Consider the following 22,953-nt stretch of genomic DNA (forward strand, 5'->3'; position numbering starts at 1 on the left):
CAGTCAGGATGAGGGATATGGGGGTGAATCTAGCTCTGATGAATCATGGAAGCAAGGATTTGATGATGACAATGAAGATGATATAGATGATGAGCTAATGGTTCTGTCTGAAATTTCTAACAGTGATGAAGATTTTCAAAACTTTTATGATAATAAAACTGGTGAAATTGTACCAGATTCTGAATCTGAGTAAGAAATTGACATTTTAAGAGAAGTGCTAAGAAACAAGATGTGGACTTACAATCCAAGGAAGGAGATAGAATTCAAGAAGAGACAACTATTCACTAATGTTGATGCCTTTAGAGCAGCACTGAAGGATTATATGATCCAAAAAGGATTTCCCATCAAAAGGCTGAAGAATGAGAAAACCAAGTGTACCGCAATCTGTTATGTTGCTGGATGTACATGGAGGATTCATGTGTCCCCTGTAGCTGATTCAGTAACATTTATGATTAAGACATACACACCTGAACACACATGTGTGATGAATAACAAAAATCGTGAGACCACCTCTGACTGGATGGCAGAGAAACTGCTAACTGTGATGAGAACCCATCTGCACTTGTCAAGAAAAGGCATTGAAGCTGAGATGCTAAAATATGGTGTGCATCCTAGCAAACAGCAAGTATATAGAGCCAAACAAAAGGCAAGAGAAGAGATTGAAGGCACACATTCAGAATCATATAGTAAACTGTCAAAATATTCTGTGCTTCTAAGGCAACATAATCCTGTTAGTGTTTGTAAGATTCATTATGACAGACCAAATCTACTAGTTGAACCGAGGTTCCTGAGACTTTTTATTAGCTTTAAAGGACAGAAAGATTTAGCTGGTTGTAGATCCTTTGTTGGATTTGATGGATGTCATTTGAAAGGTAGTTTTGGTGAAGTATTGCTGGCTGCTGTTGCATTGGATGCTAATAACAGCATATTTCCCATTGCATTTGCTATTGTTGAGATAGAAAACAGAGAAATTTGGAGTTGGTTCTTTCATTTCTGTGAAGAATTCTTTGGACCATTCCATAACAATTCTCCCTTAACTGTCATGAGTGATAGACAAAAGATATTATTAAACACTGAACTTGATAAAATTTGGACAACCTGCTGTGTAGATATGGTAAAAACTGCTGACTGCTTTTTGATTTTCATGCAGGGGCTGAACCTTGCATATGAAAAGCTGCTGCCATCTGCAATTGGAAGATACTGTTGCAGACATATTTGCAGTAACTTTAGGTCTCAGTTTCCTGGAATGTTACTGACTAGCTTTTTTTGGCAAGCTGCTAAGAGTTATGATGCAATTGGATTTAATGAAACAATGCAAAGAATCAAAAACATGAATATAGAAGTATGGAGGTACTTATCCAAGATTCTAGTTTCTGCTTGGGCTAGACATGCATTCTCAACAGAAATAAAATGTGACCATGTCACAAACAACTTCACGGAATTCTTCAATACTTGGATTGGAGACTTAAGGGGCCAACCAATACTAACACTTGTTGAAGGTCTAAGGAAAAAATTTATGAAGAAATTACACAAAAGGTACCAGAAGGCTTGCACATGGACGTCTACTATCCCAAAAAACATCATAGAAAAGCTCAAGAAAATTTCAATACATTCTAGGAGATATTCATTGCAGATGACCAGTAAGGATTTGTTTGAAGTTACTGATGGTGAAAGAGCATTTATAGTGAGTTTGAACCAGAAGACATGTGACTGTGGAGCTTTCCAATTGTCTGGACTACCATGCAAGCATGCTGCACTTGGAATTATATACAGAAGACAGAAATTGGAGACATACTGTGATCCTTGCTTCTCAACAGAAATGTATCTCAAGACATACAGTGGCATGATACATCCAATTCCTTACCAGAAGATATGGCCTCCATTAATTGATGTCACACCAAAAACTGTCCTTCCACCACCATTGAGAAGAGTTCCAAGTCGTCTAAGAGTTAATAGAAGGAGAGGGCCTGATGAGCCAAGCCAATCTCAAACAAAAAGGTCAACCACTATGAGATGTGGCAACTGCAAAGCTACTGGATATAATACTAGAACATGTCAAAGAGCACCTGTGAGACAAAAGAGTACAAGCACCAGTGGCACAAACAAGGTTCAGTCTAGTGATTTAATTGACAGCATTAAAATTGCTAAGCGAGCTTGTTATTTGTTATCAATTTTCATGTCAGGTTACTCAATTTGCTAGAGGAAAGTTAGGAAGCGGAATTGCAAATACAGGGCTTGCAAGATCTATTCTATGGGTTACAATTCTTTTAGATTCATATACAATTCTTTTCGTATGATGACAATGTCTGATGAGCTAATGCATAGGTGATTTGTGTAGGATCATGCTGATGGCAATGTGCCTATTGTGGTTTCTAGTCAAGGCAGCAACCCAAGTCCATCCACTCAATCACCATTAATGAATGTTGACTTGAATTTGCAAATAGCAACCAATGCTACTAAGAGAAAGGTATTTGTTCCTTAATCCCTTTTACATCATAGCTGCACTTTTAATGCTTATTTACATGCATGTATATTAATACATGCTTCGACCAAAATTTCAGAGAGGACGACCTTCCAACAAATCTGCTCCATCTGCTGTATATAACCCCAAAAGGAAAACTTCAACAGCAACACCTTAACCAATTGCAGTAATGCATACTGCTGCACTACATCCCAGTGGAAGTGCCTAAATACAAACTGATGTCAACATCAATGTTTCAGTTTCTCATTATTCTTACAATGTCAGTAGCAGCTTCACCTTTTAGTAGAATCTGATTAAGAGTCTTTTGTTATTTGGATATCAGAGGACATGAATATCTAATCATTAGTTGTCGACATTGGAGAAATTTATCTTTTTGTTTTGGAGAATATCTGATGTTTTTGTCATGAATATCTGATGTTTTGGAGAAATTATCTTTTTGTATCAACCTAGATGCATGAGTGGAAACATTTGGCTGTTGTACATATAAATTTCACCCCACTCAAACCTTTTGTATCGCTGCAACTAAGTAGTATAAAATGCTTCTCAACAGAAACTGAAGTTTCATTTGCACTATTACTTGTACACTGTGTTTTTGTGTAATCTGTCATGTGGTATTCAATAAGCAAAACTGGAAGCACATGATAATGAATCTGGTTCTTTACTATTATAAACTAATACTCATTTGATCTCTTTTACAATCAACATAACAACATAGACATCTAAAAATACAAGGTTCATTATAAGCATCAATTTCACTACGGAGTTGAACTGGACAGCATTCAAATTCTGCACTTGATCATCTCTTTGCATGATTGAATGTCTTTCTGCTCTTTGCCTGCTCACTTCACCATCTTCAGACCCTTCGAACCACTGAAACAATATCAACAAAAAAATGTAAATACCTATGAATAACAGGTTCATTATAAGCAGCCATTTCACAATGGAGTTCGACTGCTCTACTTTGGCAAACTGTATCTGATCCTCCTTTTGCATGCTTGAACGTTGATATGTTCTTTGGCTGCTCACTTCACCTTCTTCAGGCCCTTCGAACCACTGAAAGAATTTGCAATTTGAGCAGCAGAAAAAGAGCTTGTTTGGATTCCTCCTGCTTTCAGAAATCTTAATGCTTGCTTTCCGATGACAATGGTAATATCTATTTCTTATTGAAAATGAAGTTGGAGAATTCCATGACGAATCTACCAGGCTTGAAGAAGCCATGTGTATCTGCTTGTAGGTGGTTCAGCTTATAGTTGTATAAGCATTTTTGCAGAAACCTCAGCCACAACCCAACAACATCCAATGCTTTCTCTTGCAACTCCAGTAGGCAATTATATAGAGCTCCAAAGCAACACTACTGTTTCTTTTTACCGTTACAAACAACTGCTTTGAGAGCCGTTGGCATGAAGTAGAAGGCAATTTCTTGCAATACATCCTTACCTTTTTCCATCAGTTTCACATACACTCTCTGAAATTTCAAAGGAACAAGATTCCATTGAAATTTTCAACATAAACATCCTCACTAATGACAATCTTGAGGGCAGAGGTGAAATTTCTTTATTTTCTCTCTCTTGATACACATTTTATATTCATTGTCCACCTCAATTGGGTTGAATCTGATACTATCTACTTAGTTTTAAGGGAGGTATAAGGGATTTTCAAAACTTCAGGGGAGGTCCTTGAGACTGTTAGAAATCTCAGGGGAGGTTTCTGAAATTATCCCATTAATATAATCACCTTGCTCGTCTCTCCTAGACTAGCCCACTTGGATTGCTATTTTTTTAAAGTTTTTGTATAAAAATATACTATAGCACTTTAATGTATGTGAAATAAAATGTAATTGAAAAATATGTTCACAAAAAATGTTAAAAATTTTTGGAAGAAAAAACATTCCAAACAAGGCCTGATCTGCTCTGTGTGAGTTTTCTTTTATTTTTTTGGTAAGTAGTCTGTGAGAGTGTTGCATTTGGATACAGTAATTATTCATAATATTCCCTAAACACGATTTCTTGCCATCTTTTTTTAGCTCAGGTACATTCAACAAAAGTACCATGGTGAATAATACCCAAAAAAGCTTTCTGAAATAATCTTCAATTGGACGCCCACAAATTTTCAGTCCAACCCAAAATGCCAGCATGAGATAAGTCATGATTGAAGTTTACTTGCTCAAGATAATTTGGAGATTAGTACAATCGACAAGTGAAGTAGTATGGTCCTAAAAGAGTACACCATCAATGAATAAATGAAAACAACAGGACCAACATTTCATTTCTAACCAAATTCTGCTTGTCTAGATGTAACAGCAGTCCTGCTCAAATATTTAGAACAAAAATAATAACAGAGACAATTTCCACGTCTATGTAGGCGCTTAATTTAGAAACTTTAGCTACAATCTCAGTGTAGACATACATCCAGCAATTTAAATAAACACCTCAGAATGCTGCATATCAACTTGGTTAAAAACTATGTTGAACAGCAGCCACCTTTCTTCATAGCGGATACATCCTTACCGACATCGATTTTCTCTCCCTTTGATGGAACTGTTCCATTAGCTCCATTTTCACCAGCCTCCATGGCCTTCTTGCTCACTATATGGTAAATCTGCGTAAGGACCTCTGCAAATGCACTATCCACATTGGTAGCTTCAAGTGCAGAAGTTTCCATGAAATAAAGTGATTCCCTTTCTGCAAAAGACTTTCCATCCTCAGTTGAGACCGCCACAAGGTGTCGGAGATCGGACTTGTTGCCAACAAGCATGACAACAATATTGGGATCTGTGTGATCTCTCAGTTCCCTCAACCACCTTTCTACATTCTCAAAAGTAGAATGCCGTGTCACATCATACACAAGCAAGGCACCAACAGCACCGCGGTAATAGGCGCTGGTGATGGCCCGATACCTAGAGATCCAAAGAGATCACAAGAAATCAAAATTATAGCCACAGTTATAAAGAATTTTGTTGGTGGAAGAAGATTTGGCAGACCCCAATAGCATCTATAAGCTGAAGAGGCCAAAAAATTTGCAGTAAAGTCACCATGAAGCAGATACATTCCAACTGTCACAATTAAAAAGGGCAAGCATTTCAAATACAAGAATATTTAATGGTTTCCCAACGCAACAAAACAACTTACACCAAAATGACAATCAATGCTTTTCAAATTTCAGGTGATGTACAATAGTCACTTCACTGAAGAAATTGCTACAACACAAAAATAATGAATGGATGAATTATCCATGTTATGATTAGTTTTGTTCCCACAGAATTCAAATATTTTAGCCCTTTAACCTGATATTGTGGTATAAACAAGCACAAGACAATGCTAGAACTGTGGTAAAGCATCGTTACTTTGTATTAGCACAATTCTGTAGTAGGCTAAGATTAAGCAAAGCATCATTAACATTTTGACATTCAAGGCAGATTACATGCAAGGTTACACGAAGCAGCAGAGAATATGAACATTTCAGCGCCATAGGCAAAGGAGCCATACATATTTTTACACAAATTAATAGAACTCTTCCGGGTTCTCTTGTAATTAGTTAGGCTTGACTACAAGACTGACCTTGCATTGTTCTATTTATTCAGCAGTACCTCTGCTCTCATCCATGAATTGCCCCTTACTCTATTAACAGCAGTCTACACCTACATCAATCATTTACTTCAGTTGAATTTCCTGCACATGTAGTCTCTCACCTTTTCTTAAGTTGATCACTATCAGATATGCAATAAAGGCAAAAATGCCTTGATGGATTCTCTTAAATTACCAGTACATCAACTTAATGAATAAAATTCATCAGTTAACTCTTCTGGTACGATCACAAATATATCTTACTGTGTTGAGTCCAACTCTATTGTCTATGTATCCATCTTGCAGACCAGCATTTTATTTCTTTAAGTGCAGTATTCCAATACTTGTGTCTCTGTACTTTTCGCATTACCATGCAGGAGTACCTCTGAGGATACAGTCAATTTAATTTAACAAGGAATATCATTCTCAAGTTCTCCATCCATCGTTGTCAATTTAATTTTAAGTTTCTAAAGATACCAAACCATGATAATTCCTATTAGATTTGTCCTTCCAAAATAAACAAAGAACCACCATATCTTTTTCTTTTGCCCGCTCGCTATGTTTGTTCTCATTGCTCGCTCCAGTAAATAGTACTTTTTCACTGTTGTACACCAAAGCTTTTTTTTTTTTTTTTTTTTACAATTTTGTGTTTTTTTTTTTTTTTAACTCATCCACCAAAACTTCTAGCATGCAAAAAAAAAAATCCTCCATGACATCGTAAAGGTACTAATTGGAGGTTTACAGTGAATCTTAATTCATAAAGCACAAAATTTTGCAGTCTAAATCAATTTCAAATGTATGCATCAGGATTCTCTAGGGCTTTCTCCAAAATAGGAAAATTTTCTACTCCTTCAACATTCATCTTCCACATTCTGTTAGCCACAAAAAAAATGTAAGAAAAAACAATATTTATATGAGGTAACAATGAAATCCTAATTGATAAACCAACCAAAAGCCAATTATTTTCTAAGGCTCCTATGAAGGAGAGCAATGGACAAAAAGAGAAGGTTGTTTGGATTGCAAATTTGGGAAGAGTTTTTAGGGAAAAATTACAATAGCACATTCAGGGATATGTGGTGTATGTGAGATAAACAAATAATTAAAATATGTGTAAAATGAATATTCTCGAAAAACAGAAAATTCTCCACCAAAATATGGCATCCATATATCTGGGAAGATAATTTTGCATTTTTTTTCCATTCCTTTCTTAGGAGCTTTGAAAGAAAAAAAATTAAAGAAAACCAAGTTTGGCTACATTTACATTAAGAGAGAAAATTAAAGTTAGAGTCGCTTGGTGTAGTGGGTTGGCAGCATCTAGACTACTTTAAATGCATGTTCCAATCCATCTTACAGGGACAAGAAGAATGAATCAGTTCAAGACTATAAAGCAGAACCTACAACAAAGTATCAATTCCATCTTTTCCAAATATGATGCACAACTAGCCCCTGCTCAGGCTATTTATGGTATCAAATTATACCCTTATTAGAAAACCATCTAAGTACAGAACAGATAAATAATCTTTGAAATCTCATTACATTCCTTTTTTCCTCTTGTTCCTTTTCCGGTCCTTCTGAACTTCCAACCAAAGGAAACAACAATTTTATCTTTTGTTCTAAAAACCCAATCCTTGAGTAAGCCAAGAGAGAGCGGATCAATTGCACACTTGAAGCCAGTCCATCTAGCACATAGTACTACTAGAGAGTGAGAAGCCAAACTCGAACTATCAACTCTCAGCAAAATACCCGGCACTTGATGCAAAATGTGGAGCGCAAGCCACGTAACCTGTTACCTAATTAAGAGCTCTTTTACTAAGGTATTCATCTTGACTGCAGTTTTACTTTCCAACAGCATCTCCTTTTTTTATGTAATAGATTCTGATAGCACCTTGTACATTGAGATTCTAAGAAAAAGCCTAATGCAACATGCATCTCTGTGCAAGGAAGAAACAGCCAGGGCAACTTCATTTTATTGATTAGTACTTTCATGCCTCAACCCAACAAAGAAAAGTATACTTCCACTTTAGTTTTTGAAGCATGACTTCCCCCATAACTGCATTCTATATGCAGATATTCATGCACAAGGTTCTTTTCAAATTCTGACAAGCTTTTTCATGCCTCTTTTCAAATTTTGAAAAGCTTTTTTATGACAAGGTCACCTCTGCTGTTCATTTTATCTCCGTGTCCTGTCATTTTATCATTGCATTTGTTCTCACTGCTCTAGTTTCATTCTTATTGGTGGTAAAATTAATTCATGCTACTCCTTATTTTTCTTTTTCATTAGCTTTCACCTGATGTTTTGGTCTGTTTGATTCTATTTCAAAGACTAATTTCCTCTTCTTTCTTTTTCCCCCAACAACCATCCACAATCTGATTGCCTGTGCTTTTTTGCATCTATAACTTTTGGTGGTGCTCTCTTCCCCTCATCACAACACCTACCTTCTCTATTCCTATGACACTAATATCCCCCAAAAGCCCAACTCCTAAATGGCTATTCATTTCAGCTACCTCTCCCAAAAATATTCTCATGACGTAGCCTTTGCCACCTCCAGGCATCATTCCCTCTCCTATATGAATGCCATGCTGCTGGCCAAAATCCCAAAGTAAAACCTAAACTGCAGGTTAAAATGCACCAAACTCGACTCAACTAAAGCTTCCGTCTCATGCTATTTGTAATTATGGAGTCAGTTTTTTTAATAATTCATTCTCTCATGCTATGCAGCATCAATGCTATAAGCAGTGCTCTCTGGCCAACCTAAGACATTCATTTCCCATTGATCCTGACACAGATCCATAAATGCAATTGACTAATAGGGACTAGTCAAGTATTAATCATCATAAATGGAGAATGACATGGGAGTTTTGGAGATTATTTGAAATCTATCACAAGTTTAAAGGGCCACCTCATGAAATTTAAGTGTAAAGGGCCACCTCATGAAATTTAAGTGAAGTCTAGATCGGGTGGATTGAGCTAGTGGTAAGGGCCGTATTTTATCTTAAAGGTTGAAAGAGAAAATTATATAGGTTCTGCCATATAATTGGGTTCAGAGTGCTGCCACGAGTTGGACAGAGAGGTGGGTATCACTCTACAATATCATAGGGCTAAGACTAGTGGATGAGTGACAGGTGTGAATGAGTAAAAGCTAGCATCTGTCAACATAGGAGGCTTGTCAGGAGGGAGGGAGAGAGAGAGAGAGAACAAGAACAAGAACAAGAACAAAAAGAAGGGTGCTTTCCATCACATTATTAAGCAAAATGAGACACAATGAGATTACTGTTACAATGAACACTAAGCCTGTCAATGCATAATCTACACAAGGCGATGACCGTGAGAAGATATTCCCTGTTCTGGGTAAATGAAAAGGATATCACCAGTCTGTCACTTGAAAATTTCTAATACAATGGAGCTTACCAGCTTTTACATTATATTTGTCATATTATCTGATACAAGAACCAGTAGTAGATTCAAATCAAACTGGAACTGGTAAAGTTCATGCAGTAGGATAGAGATTTACTAAAGCAATTGAAATAAGGCTAATGTTGCTCAAAAGTGACAAGACACCAATTAATGTAAAAATCTTAATGTACAAAATGATTTCAGTAATGAGATTCACGATTTTACATGCATAATTACTAGGCAGCTCAATTTATCTAGCCAACACCATCAATATTTGAGAATAAGAATTCTCGTTCTCTGCATCCATCCAATTTGTCTTAAAATTTCCAAATTAAACTCCTTGTGAAGGACAAAAACATTTTAAAGAAAACCTACTTTCTGTACCTCATCAAAATTTGCCTCCAAGCACACCAGATTTTACCAAAGATGCTTCCACCAAAATCCACCAAAAACAAAACTACAAGACGAGAATCTAATTGTGGTGCTATTACACAAGTAAAAAAATGATTATATAAATTCCAGATGCCTCTTTAGTTAACACTTATTTCAGATCATTTCATCTGAAATATCGCAAAACCAACACTCATCACATCCATCTTTCTTCAATACGTTGTATTGGTTTAGCTAACCATACACTTGCAACAATCACATAGCAGTAAAATCAACCTATAGTCAAAAGGATGCACAAAGACCCATAATTTGCATTAGAGATACAAACATGACATCAACTTATATTCAAAAGGTAATTATTTCGTGATGTGCACATATATATCATGACATATTTTCTTATTTCTAACATGGACCCAAGTTCAGGATAACATGCCAAAAAGTTTACATAATTTAACTGTTAAAGGGACATGCAGAGAGTTATACTTCAACAAAAAACATAATTCCCTACTACAACTACAGTTGGCTTAGAAGCATCGGTGCATTATTGCAAGTAACTCTTCATTTTGTGAATCTATACTATAGTTGCCCCGCTCTACTGCTTTCCCTATAAAGTCATTCCAGTCATTTTGCGAATCTAATGCATAGTCCTCTGCTCCACTTCTTTCCCTATAAAGTCATTCCAGTAATACCACAGACTACAATAGTTTCTGATTTAAATTTTGCATTAATTAATCAAATATATTTAAATAACACGCAACAAAACCAAACCTCCATTAGCAAACTGAGCATGTCCCGTCACAGCACAACTTCAGCAACTTTACCACTCCCCTAACTGTAAGTAGCCTTAGCAACCAAGAGAAGAAAAAAAATCTTCTGCACATCTTATTAAGTTTCCAATCCTCGCCCCCATGAAATTGGCAAAGTAACAAAACAAGCAATACCAATACCCAGCAGGACAGTAAGATCTATGAACTCGTAAACAAATCAAAGCAGGATCTACCATCATTGAATGCTACTGAAAATTTTCAAGGACACCTTGTAATCCACTTGCAGAGTGGATCTCAAAGGCAATATATCAGCATATTACCCTTGATCACCACCATTTTCAGATCACAATCAAACATTAGAACAACATTGTCGAGATTCTTCAGATCTCTAAGTTGGCAAAACTGTGCCTATTGAATACCCAAATTCACCAACGATCCAAAATTAGCAACGTTTGGACAAATATCCACCTATCTTGACTAGCATTTGTCCTAGAAACAAATATCCTCCCTCGAGAAAAGCATCATAAAAGACCAGAAAAGCAGACAAATTTGAGCAATCTAAGAAAAACCCAGATCAGAAAAGTCAAAATCTGAAAGGAAAATGTCACCTTTCTTGGCCAGCAGTATCCCAAATCTGAGCCTTGATGACTTTATTATCAACATTCAAGCTTCTGGTAGCAAACTCAACACCAATTGTAGACTTGGACTCAAGGCTGAACTCATTTCTGGTGAATCTTGAAAGCAAGTTGGACTTGCCAACACCTGAATCTCCAATCAAAACCACCTTAAACAGGTAGTCATAGTCATCTTCAGCTCTGTACCCTGCCATTACTCCTCAATCTACCCCAGGTCTACTAGTACAGAACTACACTGACTACTGTATTGGTGAAATAATCAAATAGAACTTTAAGAATGAGATTTCTTGATATTTTTGAATTAATAAAGCAAATCTTTTCTGCTCAAGTAGTGGGGTTTGGAGGAAGGAGTATAATGAATGATTTCGTATGATGTTCAGGTTTCTCTCTCCAAAGCCTTTTTCTTGGATTTTGATTTTTGTATATCCTTTTTCTTTTTTGTTTGTGTTTCTTTTTTGACTGTATTACTATTATGGGTTGGGTGGGAAATGGGAATTTTCTTTTTTCTGACTATTTCCATTTTTAATGGAGAAGAATAATATATACTATGTACTACTTTTCTCTTGACTCTTTCAAATTGAGTAATTTGAGTGGGAAAAGAAAGAGACTGCTGTCTGCAACCTGGCAAGGCTGGATTTTAGGGGGAAAATGAGGAGAAATTAAAGGTGTTTTATTTTCTTAAAAGGTCAAATATTAAAAGAAGTGAAAAGGACATCACCAACCTTCTCAACAGAATAAAATTGCACGGACCCTTTTAGGCTGGTTACAAATACTGGAATTTAGTACGCTATCCCACCCATTGGCCTGCAAAAATGGACCATACTTTGTTCATACTTAGGCTAATGTGAATTTGGGCTTGAAATTTAAGAACATAGCTCAAATAAGAGTTCCAAATGAGAGTTAATAAAACATCGTCTAAACGAAGATGGATTTGTAAGTTAAACCAATTCCAATTGAAGCAGGGTACTTGGTAGCTTTAAGCAAAGGACGGGGACACCTCCTAAAATTTTTTCGAAAATCCTACTTTCATATATGTTTTATTTAGAATAACTTAATAATGTCCCTCCTTATTTTACCCTCCAACGTAATTAAAAGTAATCTTTTACGCCCTTTTTTACCGTAACCTTAACGTAACATACTAACCTCTAATCTCTTAAATAACATTTGTTGTTGCGTAACACTTGCATTAGTAGAGAGAAGAATGGAGGAGAGTTTGATTTTTTTAAAAAAAAATTTTTGACTTGTCCTAGCATTAAAATGCTAGCTATCATATTTTGGATTTGGAATTAGAATTTGTGATACTTTCTGTACTTCATTATTTTGAATTTCTAAGATCTCTATTTTTCGCCCCTGCCTAAGCAGAAGTTTTAGCTTCGTCCTTGACTTTAGGAACCACAAGAGCTATCACAAGTCGAGTTCTATGGGCGTGCTCAAAACAAATACGTGGAAGAGTCACATCTGATTACAGGCCAGAAGTTTAAGCAAAATGTACAGGATAAACGAAGCATGAATTCGTGCTAAAGAAACTCTCTGAAATATCAGCCACAACAATATTCAAAGAAAAAAACTGATATCTTGTTGATGAGGATAATAAAGGTCATTCTGATACTTAAATCCCTTGATAATCCATTGTTCTGATACTTAAATCCCTTGATAATCCATTGTCATATTCCATCTCAATCAAATTAGTGATGTGCTGAAAGCTAATTTACACGAACCATATCAATTCTACTCCATCTAAAAATTTTGTCATATTTGTACTTACTATTGTCATAGCAAAAGTTTTGCTTGAAAATCTACTGATTAAAGAACCTTTTTGAATATTACTCCTTGTAGGCTTAAGAATGTTGGAAGTAGAATTATTTTGTATGGTGAGCCTTGGAATCCTTTCAACAGTGCTCCTTTATATTATACTAATAAATGTAGCGTGCATGAATGACCTATGATCGTCCTGTACTTAAGTATGCATTTCTTTATCCATTTCTTGAACTACATGTTTGTGATATTTGTGTTCTCTTGAAAACAAACTTCAAATAAAAAAAATGAGTTCTTTTTTTTTTAAGATTGACAACTAGAAACATAACATATAGAAGATACTACATCATACCCAAAAAAAAAATTCAAACAAACACCCAAAATATATTAGAGAGAGTTAGAGTGTTGTTATCCATTTTGATAGTATATATATATAGTTAAGTTTACTCAGTTTGCTAGCTGACTTTTAGTTGAAATCTACAAAATTATGATGTAATGGATACACACATGCTACTATCAGGTTGTATGATCTTTAATAATACAGAACAGGTTGTATGATGTTTAATAATATAGAAAACTGGCAACCTACTGGAGTGGTTTTTATTATTCATGTTGAATCAGTTTTTTTTTCCCACTACCATTTCCATCTTCTTATCTCTCTAAAATGACCATATATTTCTTCGAAGCATAGTTCTCTTCCAAGATGATGCTCTTCGTTGAGATACTTTTCCCTTAAAGCAAGTTATCTCCTTGTTGTCAATTATGGTCTTGAATGTCACTAGTGCTTTGGATTCCTCAAATCTAATTTGCAGTAGTTGCTATTCCTAACTGCTAAACTCTAGAGTTTCTGCATCCAATTCATGAGATACCATCAAGATTCAACAGTAAGAGCAATTCTCTACAGACTACAAACACATATTCTTGCTAGCAATTGCAGCCAATGACATTGCATGAACTAATTGGGAAAAACTTAAGCAGTTCGAATTAGCATCTGGACCCTTAAATGATAGTAATAATGGATTGTTCAGCCAACAATTCCAAGAAATTAAAATAGGTGATCATGACACGAAAGTATAATATGAATAGAAATATTTGACCAGAGATGATAGGTCGGTGCTTAGTTTTCTATTCTTTTACTCAATTTGTATATGGCCTTTCCAAAAATGGCTATTTTAGTCACTTGAAACAAAAATTCAAATAAATCTAGGTTGCATTAGCCGTTAGTTTATATTAGTTTAGAATAGGCCACTTTAGATAAAAATTTATACTCTTGGTTGAATAGTAATCCAATTATGTATCAATATAAGTGGATAAAATTTTGAGTAAATCTTATATATATTGATAATATATGCATTATTACGGTTGGATGCATGTTGTGTGAGCAAAATTTGGAATTTAAATTTAAATTCAGATGAGTTGTAATGCATCCAATGGTGTATGAAAGATTAATCCTAAAATTTTTTATCTATTTTTATTGAGCCATTTTATTGTTTTCGCTTTGTTTAAAGAAACAACAAAATGGCTCAATAAAAGTGGCAAATAGGGAAGGTATGCTCTTGAAAAATTAAGGACAAAGAAAAATACATGTTTAATGTTCTCTTTAAATATAAAAGACCTTGTCTTTGTTGCTTTTATGCGGTAATGAATTCTATTTCATTTCTTCGTGTACTATAAGGGTGCATTTGGTTCTTGGATTGGATAAGAGAGGATCACTTATTCTCGGATTATTCGTCATGAGTTAAGTCATCATTGGATGAGTAATCTTATTATTCAATATTTGGTTGGCTTTATGTTGGATGGGATGTCTTAGAAAATAACTTCATTCTGTGTTTGGCAAGAGATAGGATGAGGTGAGACTACTTATTTACAGACCAAAATACTGTTTTTGGCAGACCAACAATTAGGGCTGTTCGGGTTTTGGTAAGACCAAACTGGGCTTATAGAAAGTTATATATATATATATATATACATATATATATATAAGTGTGTGTATATATTTGTGCGCGCGTGCGCGTTTTGATTGATTTAAACATGAGGTTGCTATTAGTAAATAACACACATGTGTGAGTTTTGTGTGTTCCGACCCGAACTAACATATAAGTTTTTGTTCTGAGCCAAGTTCGACCTTATTATTTGTTGACAAGTCTCAGTTTATATATTTAACCTTTTATGAATTAAATTTGACCAAGAAAATATGGTTATATAATTAACTAGTGTCAAAATAGTATAATATTTACTTTCGCTTTTAGAAGGGGTAAATCAGTCTAAAATTTTAGTAAAGCGAAATTAGTCAAAATTTTAATTTATTAATAATGGCAAATTAGTCCAAAATTTAGTTATTTCAATAAAATGGGCAAATTACTTGAAAACATAAATTTTTTATTAGGAGGGGCAAATTTGTGCAAAAATTTAGTTATTTCATTAATACGGACAAATGAGTAAAAAGCCTAGTTTTATTAATGGTATGGGAAAATCAATCCAAAATTATGGTATATCATTATTATGTCCAAATTAGTCCAAAATTTAATTTTTTATTAGTTGAGGCAAATTTATCCAAACTTTTGTTATAAAATTAATAGGGGCAAATTAGTCCAAAATTTAGATAATTTATTGAGAGAGAGTAGGTTTACATAATTGTTCGAATAAAGCATTATTATATTAGTAAGGGTAAATAAGTGCCAATTGTTATCATCTAACTTCTTACTCATCTCCGAATAACTCATACCACCTCCTCCCATGGGATTATTTTATCCTCCATATAAGAAATTAATTCGGTTTGGTGGGATATACCATCTCATTTATAAAATACAACCGAACATGTGACAATATAGGATTAATAATTCAATCTTGTGTCATTCAATGAACCAAATGAATCTTAAAAGAATCTCAATATTTATCAGATTTAGTCCCATTAATAGTTTTCTTTAACATAACATTTAGGACAAACTCTACTTTACATCTTCAAACTTGTATCACTTTCTCATTTTGCACCCTAAACTTCAATTCTGGACACTTTGCACCTTAAACTCTCAATTTTGAACACTTTACACCCTAAACTCTTGAGTTTGTCCTATTTAAATCCCATCAATGACAATTTTTCATATTTAACGGCATAGAGGACTTAACAAATCAATGATAATGTGTCAAAAAGTAATCAAAAGGTGCCAAGCTTTTATTGCAAAAATAAAACAATACATTATCATTAATTTGCACTATCTTTTCTCTTGCTAATTTTGCTAATATTATTAGTAATTTAGACTGTTTAAATAAATGATAATATGCTAAAAATGGTTTTAAAAAAAAAGCTAAAGAATCATAGTTGGAATAAAATGGTACATTATCATTAATTTTCACCACTCTATCTCATTAATCTTGCAAACATAGTCATTGATTGGACTTAAATGGGACAAAGTTAAGAGTTTAGGATGAAAAGTGTCTAAAATTAAGAGTTTAGGGTGCAAAGTGAGAAAGTGATACAAGTTAAAAAATGCAAAGTAGAGTTTGTAAAACATTTATGTTTGACATATTTGTCACGGCGCTAAATAAGCAATTTTAATCTTTTTTTTTGACAGGAGCTATTTTAATTTTTTATTTAATTGTTTAAAGATAATGAATGTCAGTAAATAACTAATTCAATTAATATGAATATACTACCTTACAAAAGCTATCCTTCTTGCCTACCTTCCATACATTTAATTTTTACCAAAAAAGTTAGGAACGACCACATTGAAATAGCTATAAATAAATGTATCCTTAGCACAAAATTTCATCTTCAGTTTCAAAATAGTCATGACAAATCAATCAAGATGAATATAGGAAATTTTCTTTATTGCAACGATGACAAGAGAAGAAGAAGATGAAGATGATACCAAGCCCACATGTACGGATGAATCCACTTTTCAAATTCATCCCCATCGAATTAATGATCTACCAGAATGGTTCATACATCAAATATTATAATTCTTTGCATATTGATATCATAATCTCTCCTACATATTTACTTTAATTCATATGATAAAAGAAAGAATTGTTTAATGAATCCTCCCTCCGTATTTATGCTTTACAGGCTTTCGATATCTGGAAATCAGGTCGGCTCATTTCTTAGGGTGAGCCTCAAATTGCCCCAAGTAGCTACAAGTTGTCAAGTGCAAAGGTCAGTAAAATTCAAAAATCAAATTGATTCTAAAAGATAACCTCTAACCTTGAATGACCGATTTAGTTTTCCTTTTCTCTTTATAATTTTCTTTACATTTTGATCACTGATTCATCCACAAAGTTCTATGGTTTTTGTTTTTTATTTTTTTAATGGAGTAATAATATTTGCTATTTTTTGTTATTATAATAGGAGGTGGATAAGGGTGGAGTTGCAGAGGACCCATTCTTGAAATCCTAAGCACTGCTATAAAGAGAGTACATGTGGCAAAGAGTTTTTTTTTTATCGACTTTTTTATTTTATATAAGTGGGAGGGCTTGAATCCGAGTTTTGATTCATTTTGTCATCAAAACATGTAAATTAATTATTATTGTATAGTTGATTGCTATATTGAAGCAATGGTAGGCTTGATACTGTTCTTGTCATCTAGTTTACCTGTTGTAAGATCTGATTTAATCCATAACTAATTCTGATACTGCTATTTTTGGTGAATGTTGATTTCCATCTATTAAAAAGAATAGATTCATTGTGTCTACCAAATTTACAAGCACTTGGATTTAACCTAAGAAAGAGAGAAATGTATATTAGGAAAAACATATTAAGATTAAAAGAATAACAATTTCAAGGACATCTGATGAATCTGCGGCTTTTTGTACTGGACCATAGTTTCTAAGCCAAAAATATTGAATAGTTAGAGTTTAAAGTGAAGTTATCTTTGAAGTAAACTAAAGTTTAATACTAATACTGAAATTTCGTCATAACATGTCAATGAAATTTACGCCTTATGGTGTCAATTTCTATTAACACTTGTATGTGAGTTCAAAAGATATTTAATATAACTTTCAAAATTTTTATTCTTTTTTTGGAAATTATAGTTTGAAAAATATTAATAAACATAAAGAATTAACAAATGGTTGATTTCAAATTTCATTATCCTAAGTTAGTGGATAAAGAAACAAAAATTTATATTTGGATGGGTATGATATAGATGTTGGTACTTCTTCAATTATTTCTCAAACAAGGTCTTATTTTGGTTCTTTTAGACTTGGAATTTTTCCAACGGGTGCAAACTTGAATTGCACCTAACTTACAAGTGAATGTACACAATTATAATTATTGCACTTCTTGTATTTAGACACTTTCTCTAAAAAAGAGAAAACTAATGCCTAAAACTCTTCTTAATGAGTGCCCCCATTAGCTAAATCATAAGATTTATTATCCTTGACAATATAGAATAAAACTATCAATAATTAATTGTAATTATTAGGAAAGTTGTTGCGTGACCCAAAGCATACGAGAAATATAAGTAGACCCAAAGCATAGGGTCTGTTTTGTACTCTAAGAAGATGTAAGTTTTTGCATCCCATTTGGGAAGCGGTCAAGAATATTCTAAGAGGCTGTTTTGGTGCTGAAACCTCCTTTATTTTTATTTTTTGCAGTTTAAGAAAGACATCAAGACTAGGGGTGCGTTCGAGTCGGCTCGACTCGAAGTAAAATAACTAAGCTCAAGCTCATCAACCTTTTAGAATTCGAGCTCGAGCTCGAACTCGACGTCAATTTACGTTACTCGAGTTCGAGTTTAATTAAATCTAATCAATTCAAATCAAATTCAATCGAGCCTATTTGAGCTCAATCAAGCCTAATCAAGCTCACGTAATAAAAATCAATATTTTACATATAATTTTAAATAAAGGATATTATTGACATTTCACAATAATAAAAATTAAAATATATATTATAAAAAACTCGATTAGACTCGTCGAGCCTTCGAACAAAATATTGAAACTCGAGCTCGACTTGCTGCTTCTATCAAGCAACTCGAACTCGACCTCGAGCTCGGTCAAAACGAGCTCGAGCCGAGCTGCTAACCGAGTAGCTTGCGAGGTCGAATCAAGCTACTTGGTCCAGCATCAGCCCTAATCAAGACTTATACTAAAGGAAAAGAAAAAATGGGAAGATTTGAGAGATTGTTGTTAAAAGTTAAATAGACACAATAAATTTCGAATAATTTACACATGCACATATACCCTATAATAAATACATAAATCACTTGTGAAAAAATTGGTAGATTGCTACATATGCTCAATGATTAATCTAGATACTCTTTCCCATCATTTTGGATAAAACTCAAAAGGGTGGAATCCGGCCAAACCTTCAGTTGTATGTATAATATTTAAACATATATATTGCATGGACAATGCTACAGTGCCTATAGTTATGGTAACGATATTAAGGACACCTGCTATTACAGGTTTCTATTACCTTTAGTGACAGATCCAATTTTTTAGCGACTTTTTAAATATTATATTAAAATAATTAATATTAACTTTAGTAAGTTTTTGATTAAAACTAGTAAGTTTATGCCTGAAAGATAAGTTTTAGTCAAAATAGAAATTTACACTTTGAGTAATTTAATTTACTTATTATTTGACAAAATTTACTTATGGTTGAATCAAACTTACTAATACTAAAAGTAAAAAATGTTCATATTTAAGTAAAAAAGTTACCGGTTTCTGAAAACGATTTTGGGTTCTGAAACACTTCCGGGTATCATCTCTTTAAAGTCATCTGCCTTCTTATTACTTAGTTCTTAGTTCCAACGATACAATTGAATTCCCAGGCAAAGGATTCCACTTTAGTCCACACTTTCTCTTGGTTTCAATTGCATAAATTTTCTCACTTCCAAATTTTCATCTTCAGTTCCCACTTTCCCTCTATCCTTTCTCATCGATCGGTTGTTTTTGGGTGCTGCCATATGCGGATACAATAAAAGGGTTAGCGACGGTGGTAGCCAATCAAAGAGAGCAGTGCCGAGGTTAGTCCATCATGTCCACTTGAAATCGTTTGATTATATTGCTGTAATTTATTTATATTTCATTTGTTTTGTTTGTCAAGATTTTCTTACGAAATCAAGGCTGAGTATTTGAAGATTTTATTGCAATTTTGGGGCTGAAAATGTCCACTGAAACATCTAGGAAATGGTTGTAGTTTTGATTGTCTACGGGTAAAATATGGTTAATAGCCATATGAAACATCTAGGAAAGGACTTGAGACTAGGCGTTTAAGTTAAATGTGATTAATTTGTGAATGCATATAAGATGTTTGGTGAAATGTCAAAGAGAAATTTCTGTGTTATGATTGCTACTCGGTGCGAAGGCATTTTTTCTGTGTTATGATTGCTACTCGGTGCGAAAGGACTGAGAAGTGTAAGAATTTTTTCTGCCTGCAGTTCCACACTATTCTGGTCCATTGCCGCTGCAAGACCCCTGTTTGATGGTATAAATGATTACTCATTTTAGAAAGAAAGAAAGAAAGTAATTGTAATACTATAGCATGAATTTGAAATCTGCTCAGGAATGAAACAATAATATTATCACCATCAGATCAAGTGCCTGACCAATTGATGAAAGTTATTTGTCCACCAAATACTTTGTAACATGCTAACATTTATGTGCACATTAACATAAAGTACATGCCTATTAGCTCATGAGTGTGTGTACATGAACAAAAATCAAATGCCAAGTTTTTATTTCCCCCCTTTATTTATCTGCACATGCACCTTTTGGTTATCCATCGATCTGGTATAGATATTCCCCAGTTCCTTATAAAAGTCATGGTTCATGTCCCTAATCAACTTCTTAAACAGAGGAAGATTATAATGTCAAAGATAAAACTACTGATGACAAAGCAATGCAATGAATACTTTTCCACTAGCTCATGGATTCCGGATATAATTGTTAGCATAGCTAAAGCAAGTGACTTCAAGGCTCTAGGGAAAGTGGTGCAGGAGATACGAATAAGTACCACAACAAAAACTAAACTAATTCTTGTTTCAAATGACCACTATTGCCTATGTTTTAATAATGCATTAATTTAAGATTAAAGAAAGGTTACATGATTAATGGCTATCTTTTCCAGCATTAGTAATCCAATAAACTAATCCAGACCACTCTCCCTCCAATAAAAGCTTTCAGATAGTCAAAACAGAAAAGTTCCAATTAAATATCCTTTTTCAAATCTTTACTGATGCTCATAAGTAGGATCTTTGATTTTTTTTTTTTGAGCCAAATTATCCTCCAATATAACAGCATTCTCGGCTACAGGGCTAAAAGGCAGTAAATTTCATTTTAATCGTAACTTCCTGCAATTGGAGTTACAGCTTTGGCGGTCAGATTTTACATACAATTATTTCTGACCAAAATTTATGTATTTCATGCATGTTGAAAAGATCCCTTTTGTATTAGTGATGATTTATTCTTGTTTTGAAAATTCTATTCAACAATTAACCGCATAATTTTGCTACACAAAATATACTACAATACTCTAAACTCCTGCAAAAGGGCCCGCATACAACAGTTTAGTTGAACGATTTTAGCTGACATGAAAGTGAAATAATAAAGAAAGATCAAGAAAATTAAATACAGACCTGTGAATCTCTGTCTTCAGTTTCCAATTACCTGCTGCTTGTTGCTCTGTGCTTGATGGAATGATTCAGAGACTAAAAGAGCGCTTCTATGAAGAAAAAGTTTTTTTTTTTTTTGGGCAAGGAATATTCCAATATAATCAGATTTAACTAAATGCCTTAATAGACAAGAATGTGATTGCTAGAGTTGTTACTTTAATAAAGGAAAAGAGCAGAGAAGGAAAAAAGGACTTGACAGTGCAGGCTATACGATCCTCCCCAAGGGAACCCAAGCCCCTTTAAATTCAAGAAAGGAAGATTATGAAATTGGGACAAAGTGTAATTCCTCAGCTGAAGCTAACTCAGGGGTCCCCTGTCCGCCCTTTTTCTTTTTGAAATGGTCCCTTGATCAACAGGTTTGGCGGCAGGACAGCTAATGGTCAGAAGAGTTTTGGGAAAATTTTGGACATCGGAACCGTATTATATTACATGGGATTGAATCTCCCCCTTCTTCTTGGTTCAAGGGAAACTGAAACAAAATAGGAAACAGTGTTGCAAGATATCTAGGTAAAAGTATTCATTTCTCTTTTGTTGATAATATTGATCATCTACTTCAAACTGTTTGTTCTTACTCCTAAAGCTAGTATTGTTGGTTTACTGGGCACAGAAGGTTTGGACTCTCTAGGATTCTTGGGGTTCTGCTTTTGTATGGCGGCCATATGCTTTGTTTTTTATTTTATTACTTATTAAATCTCATATCATTCTTAGATATTTGAGAATATTATTAGATAAATTTAATATTGTCTTGATGATTGGAGAAGGGTGGTTTGGTTTCTCTGAGTTGTTGTTGTGGCTTTCAGCCTTATTCTGGTTTTTTATACTTATATTCTCAAAATTGGTACAGGTGGTTTACTATAGAAATGTTCCTCGCATGGCTTGTTCTGCTGCTAAAGCTTAGGGACTTGAAGCACGCATACGTTTTACTGTTATTATTGTCATCATTTGGTTATTTCCGCTTCCAAATATGCTAAAACTGAAAGTCATGTTCTTTTTCAGGACTGGATATCTCAACGGGATGGAATAAGTGAAAGGAAGCAGGGAAGATTAGCATTAATCATGGAATTCCATATGGATGGTTCTAGTTAAACATGGGGTGCATCGGACACAGTCTCGCTTTTGGTCTTAGTTGTTATAGCCTTGTAGGTGTTTTCTGATTGCGCTACTACTCTTGTAGTTGTGACCCTCTCACATTTTGTTCAGCTTAGTCAGGGACTATTATGCAGTAGTTGTTCTAATGCTTAACCATGAAAAACCTCAGTGGTTTTATATAAGCAGCTACTTACTACATGCTACATTTTGCTGTAAAGTACTAAAGGGATTTGCCCTTACCACATTAATAGCGGTGTAACATC

The 22,953-nt window shown here is 34.2% G+C and overlaps 2 protein-coding genes and 1 long non-coding RNA gene across 4 annotated transcripts; 2 read left to right on the forward strand and 1 right to left on the reverse strand.

Annotated features, from left to right (window-relative positions):
• The first annotated feature begins 229 nt into the window (after window positions 1-229).
• On the forward strand, window positions 230-2,482 carry LOC113757707. The gene is made up of 3 exons (XM_027300852.1): window positions 230-2,068; window positions 2,184-2,255; window positions 2,339-2,482. Exons 1-3 carry the CDS (start codon window positions 230-232, stop codon window positions 2,480-2,482), a joined length of 2,055 nt encoding a protein of 684 aa, XP_027156653.1.
• Window positions 2,483-4,689: 2,207 nt separating this feature from the next.
• Window positions 4,690-11,663, reverse strand: LOC113760943 (ras-related protein RABA1c). The gene is made up of 2 exons (XM_027303697.1): window positions 11,205-11,663; window positions 4,690-5,378 (listed from the first exon to the last, which is right to left on the reverse strand). The coding sequence occupies exons 1-2, from the start codon at window positions 11,423-11,425 to the stop codon at window positions 4,943-4,945; spliced, it is 657 nt and encodes a 218-aa protein (XP_027159498.1). The 5' UTR covers window positions 11,426-11,663; the 3' UTR covers window positions 4,690-4,942.
• An 8,095-nt stretch (window positions 11,664-19,758) lies between these two features.
• On the forward strand, window positions 19,759-22,729 carry LOC113764055. 2 transcript variants are annotated; one of them, XR_003467449.1, is made up of 4 exons: window positions 19,759-19,954; window positions 20,369-20,415; window positions 21,958-22,108; window positions 22,598-22,729. It is a non-coding gene; the product is annotated as an uncharacterized LOC113764055 (long non-coding RNA). The 2 variants fall into 2 exon arrangements; XR_003467450.1 differs by lacking the exon at window positions 20,369-20,415.
• Window positions 22,730-22,953: the final 224 nt, after the last annotated feature.

The sequence above is a fragment of the Coffea eugenioides genome, chromosome 2 (assembly GCF_003713205.1).
Source record: "Coffea eugenioides isolate CCC68of chromosome 2, Ceug_1.0, whole genome shotgun sequence".
NCBI lineage: Eukaryota > Viridiplantae > Streptophyta > Magnoliopsida > Gentianales > Rubiaceae > Coffea > Coffea eugenioides.

What these genes read in the sequence shown, in the direction of transcription:
- LOC113757707 (XM_027300852.1), top strand. Translation starts at nt 230, where the DNA reads ATGTGGACTTACAATCCAAGGAAGGAGATAGAATTCAAGAAGAGACAA. An exon ending in GAACATGTCAAAGAGCACCT is followed by an intron (nt 2,069 to 2,183) that starts GTGAGACAAAAG and finishes TTTTCATGTCAG; the next exon opens with GTTACTCAATTTGCTAGAGG. An exon ending in TTGCAAGATCTATTCTATGG is followed by an intron (nt 2,256 to 2,338) that starts GTTACAATTCTT and finishes TGATTTGTGTAG; the next exon opens with GATCATGCTGATGGCAATGT.
- LOC113760943 (XM_027303697.1), bottom strand. Translation starts at nt 11,425, where the DNA reads ATGGCAGGGTACAGAGCTGAAGATGACTATGACTACCTGTTTAAGGTG. An exon ending in GATACTGCTGGCCAAGAAAG is followed by an intron (nt 5,379 to 11,204) that starts GTGACATTTTCC and finishes TTGGATCTCTAG; the next exon opens with GTATCGGGCCATCACCAGCG.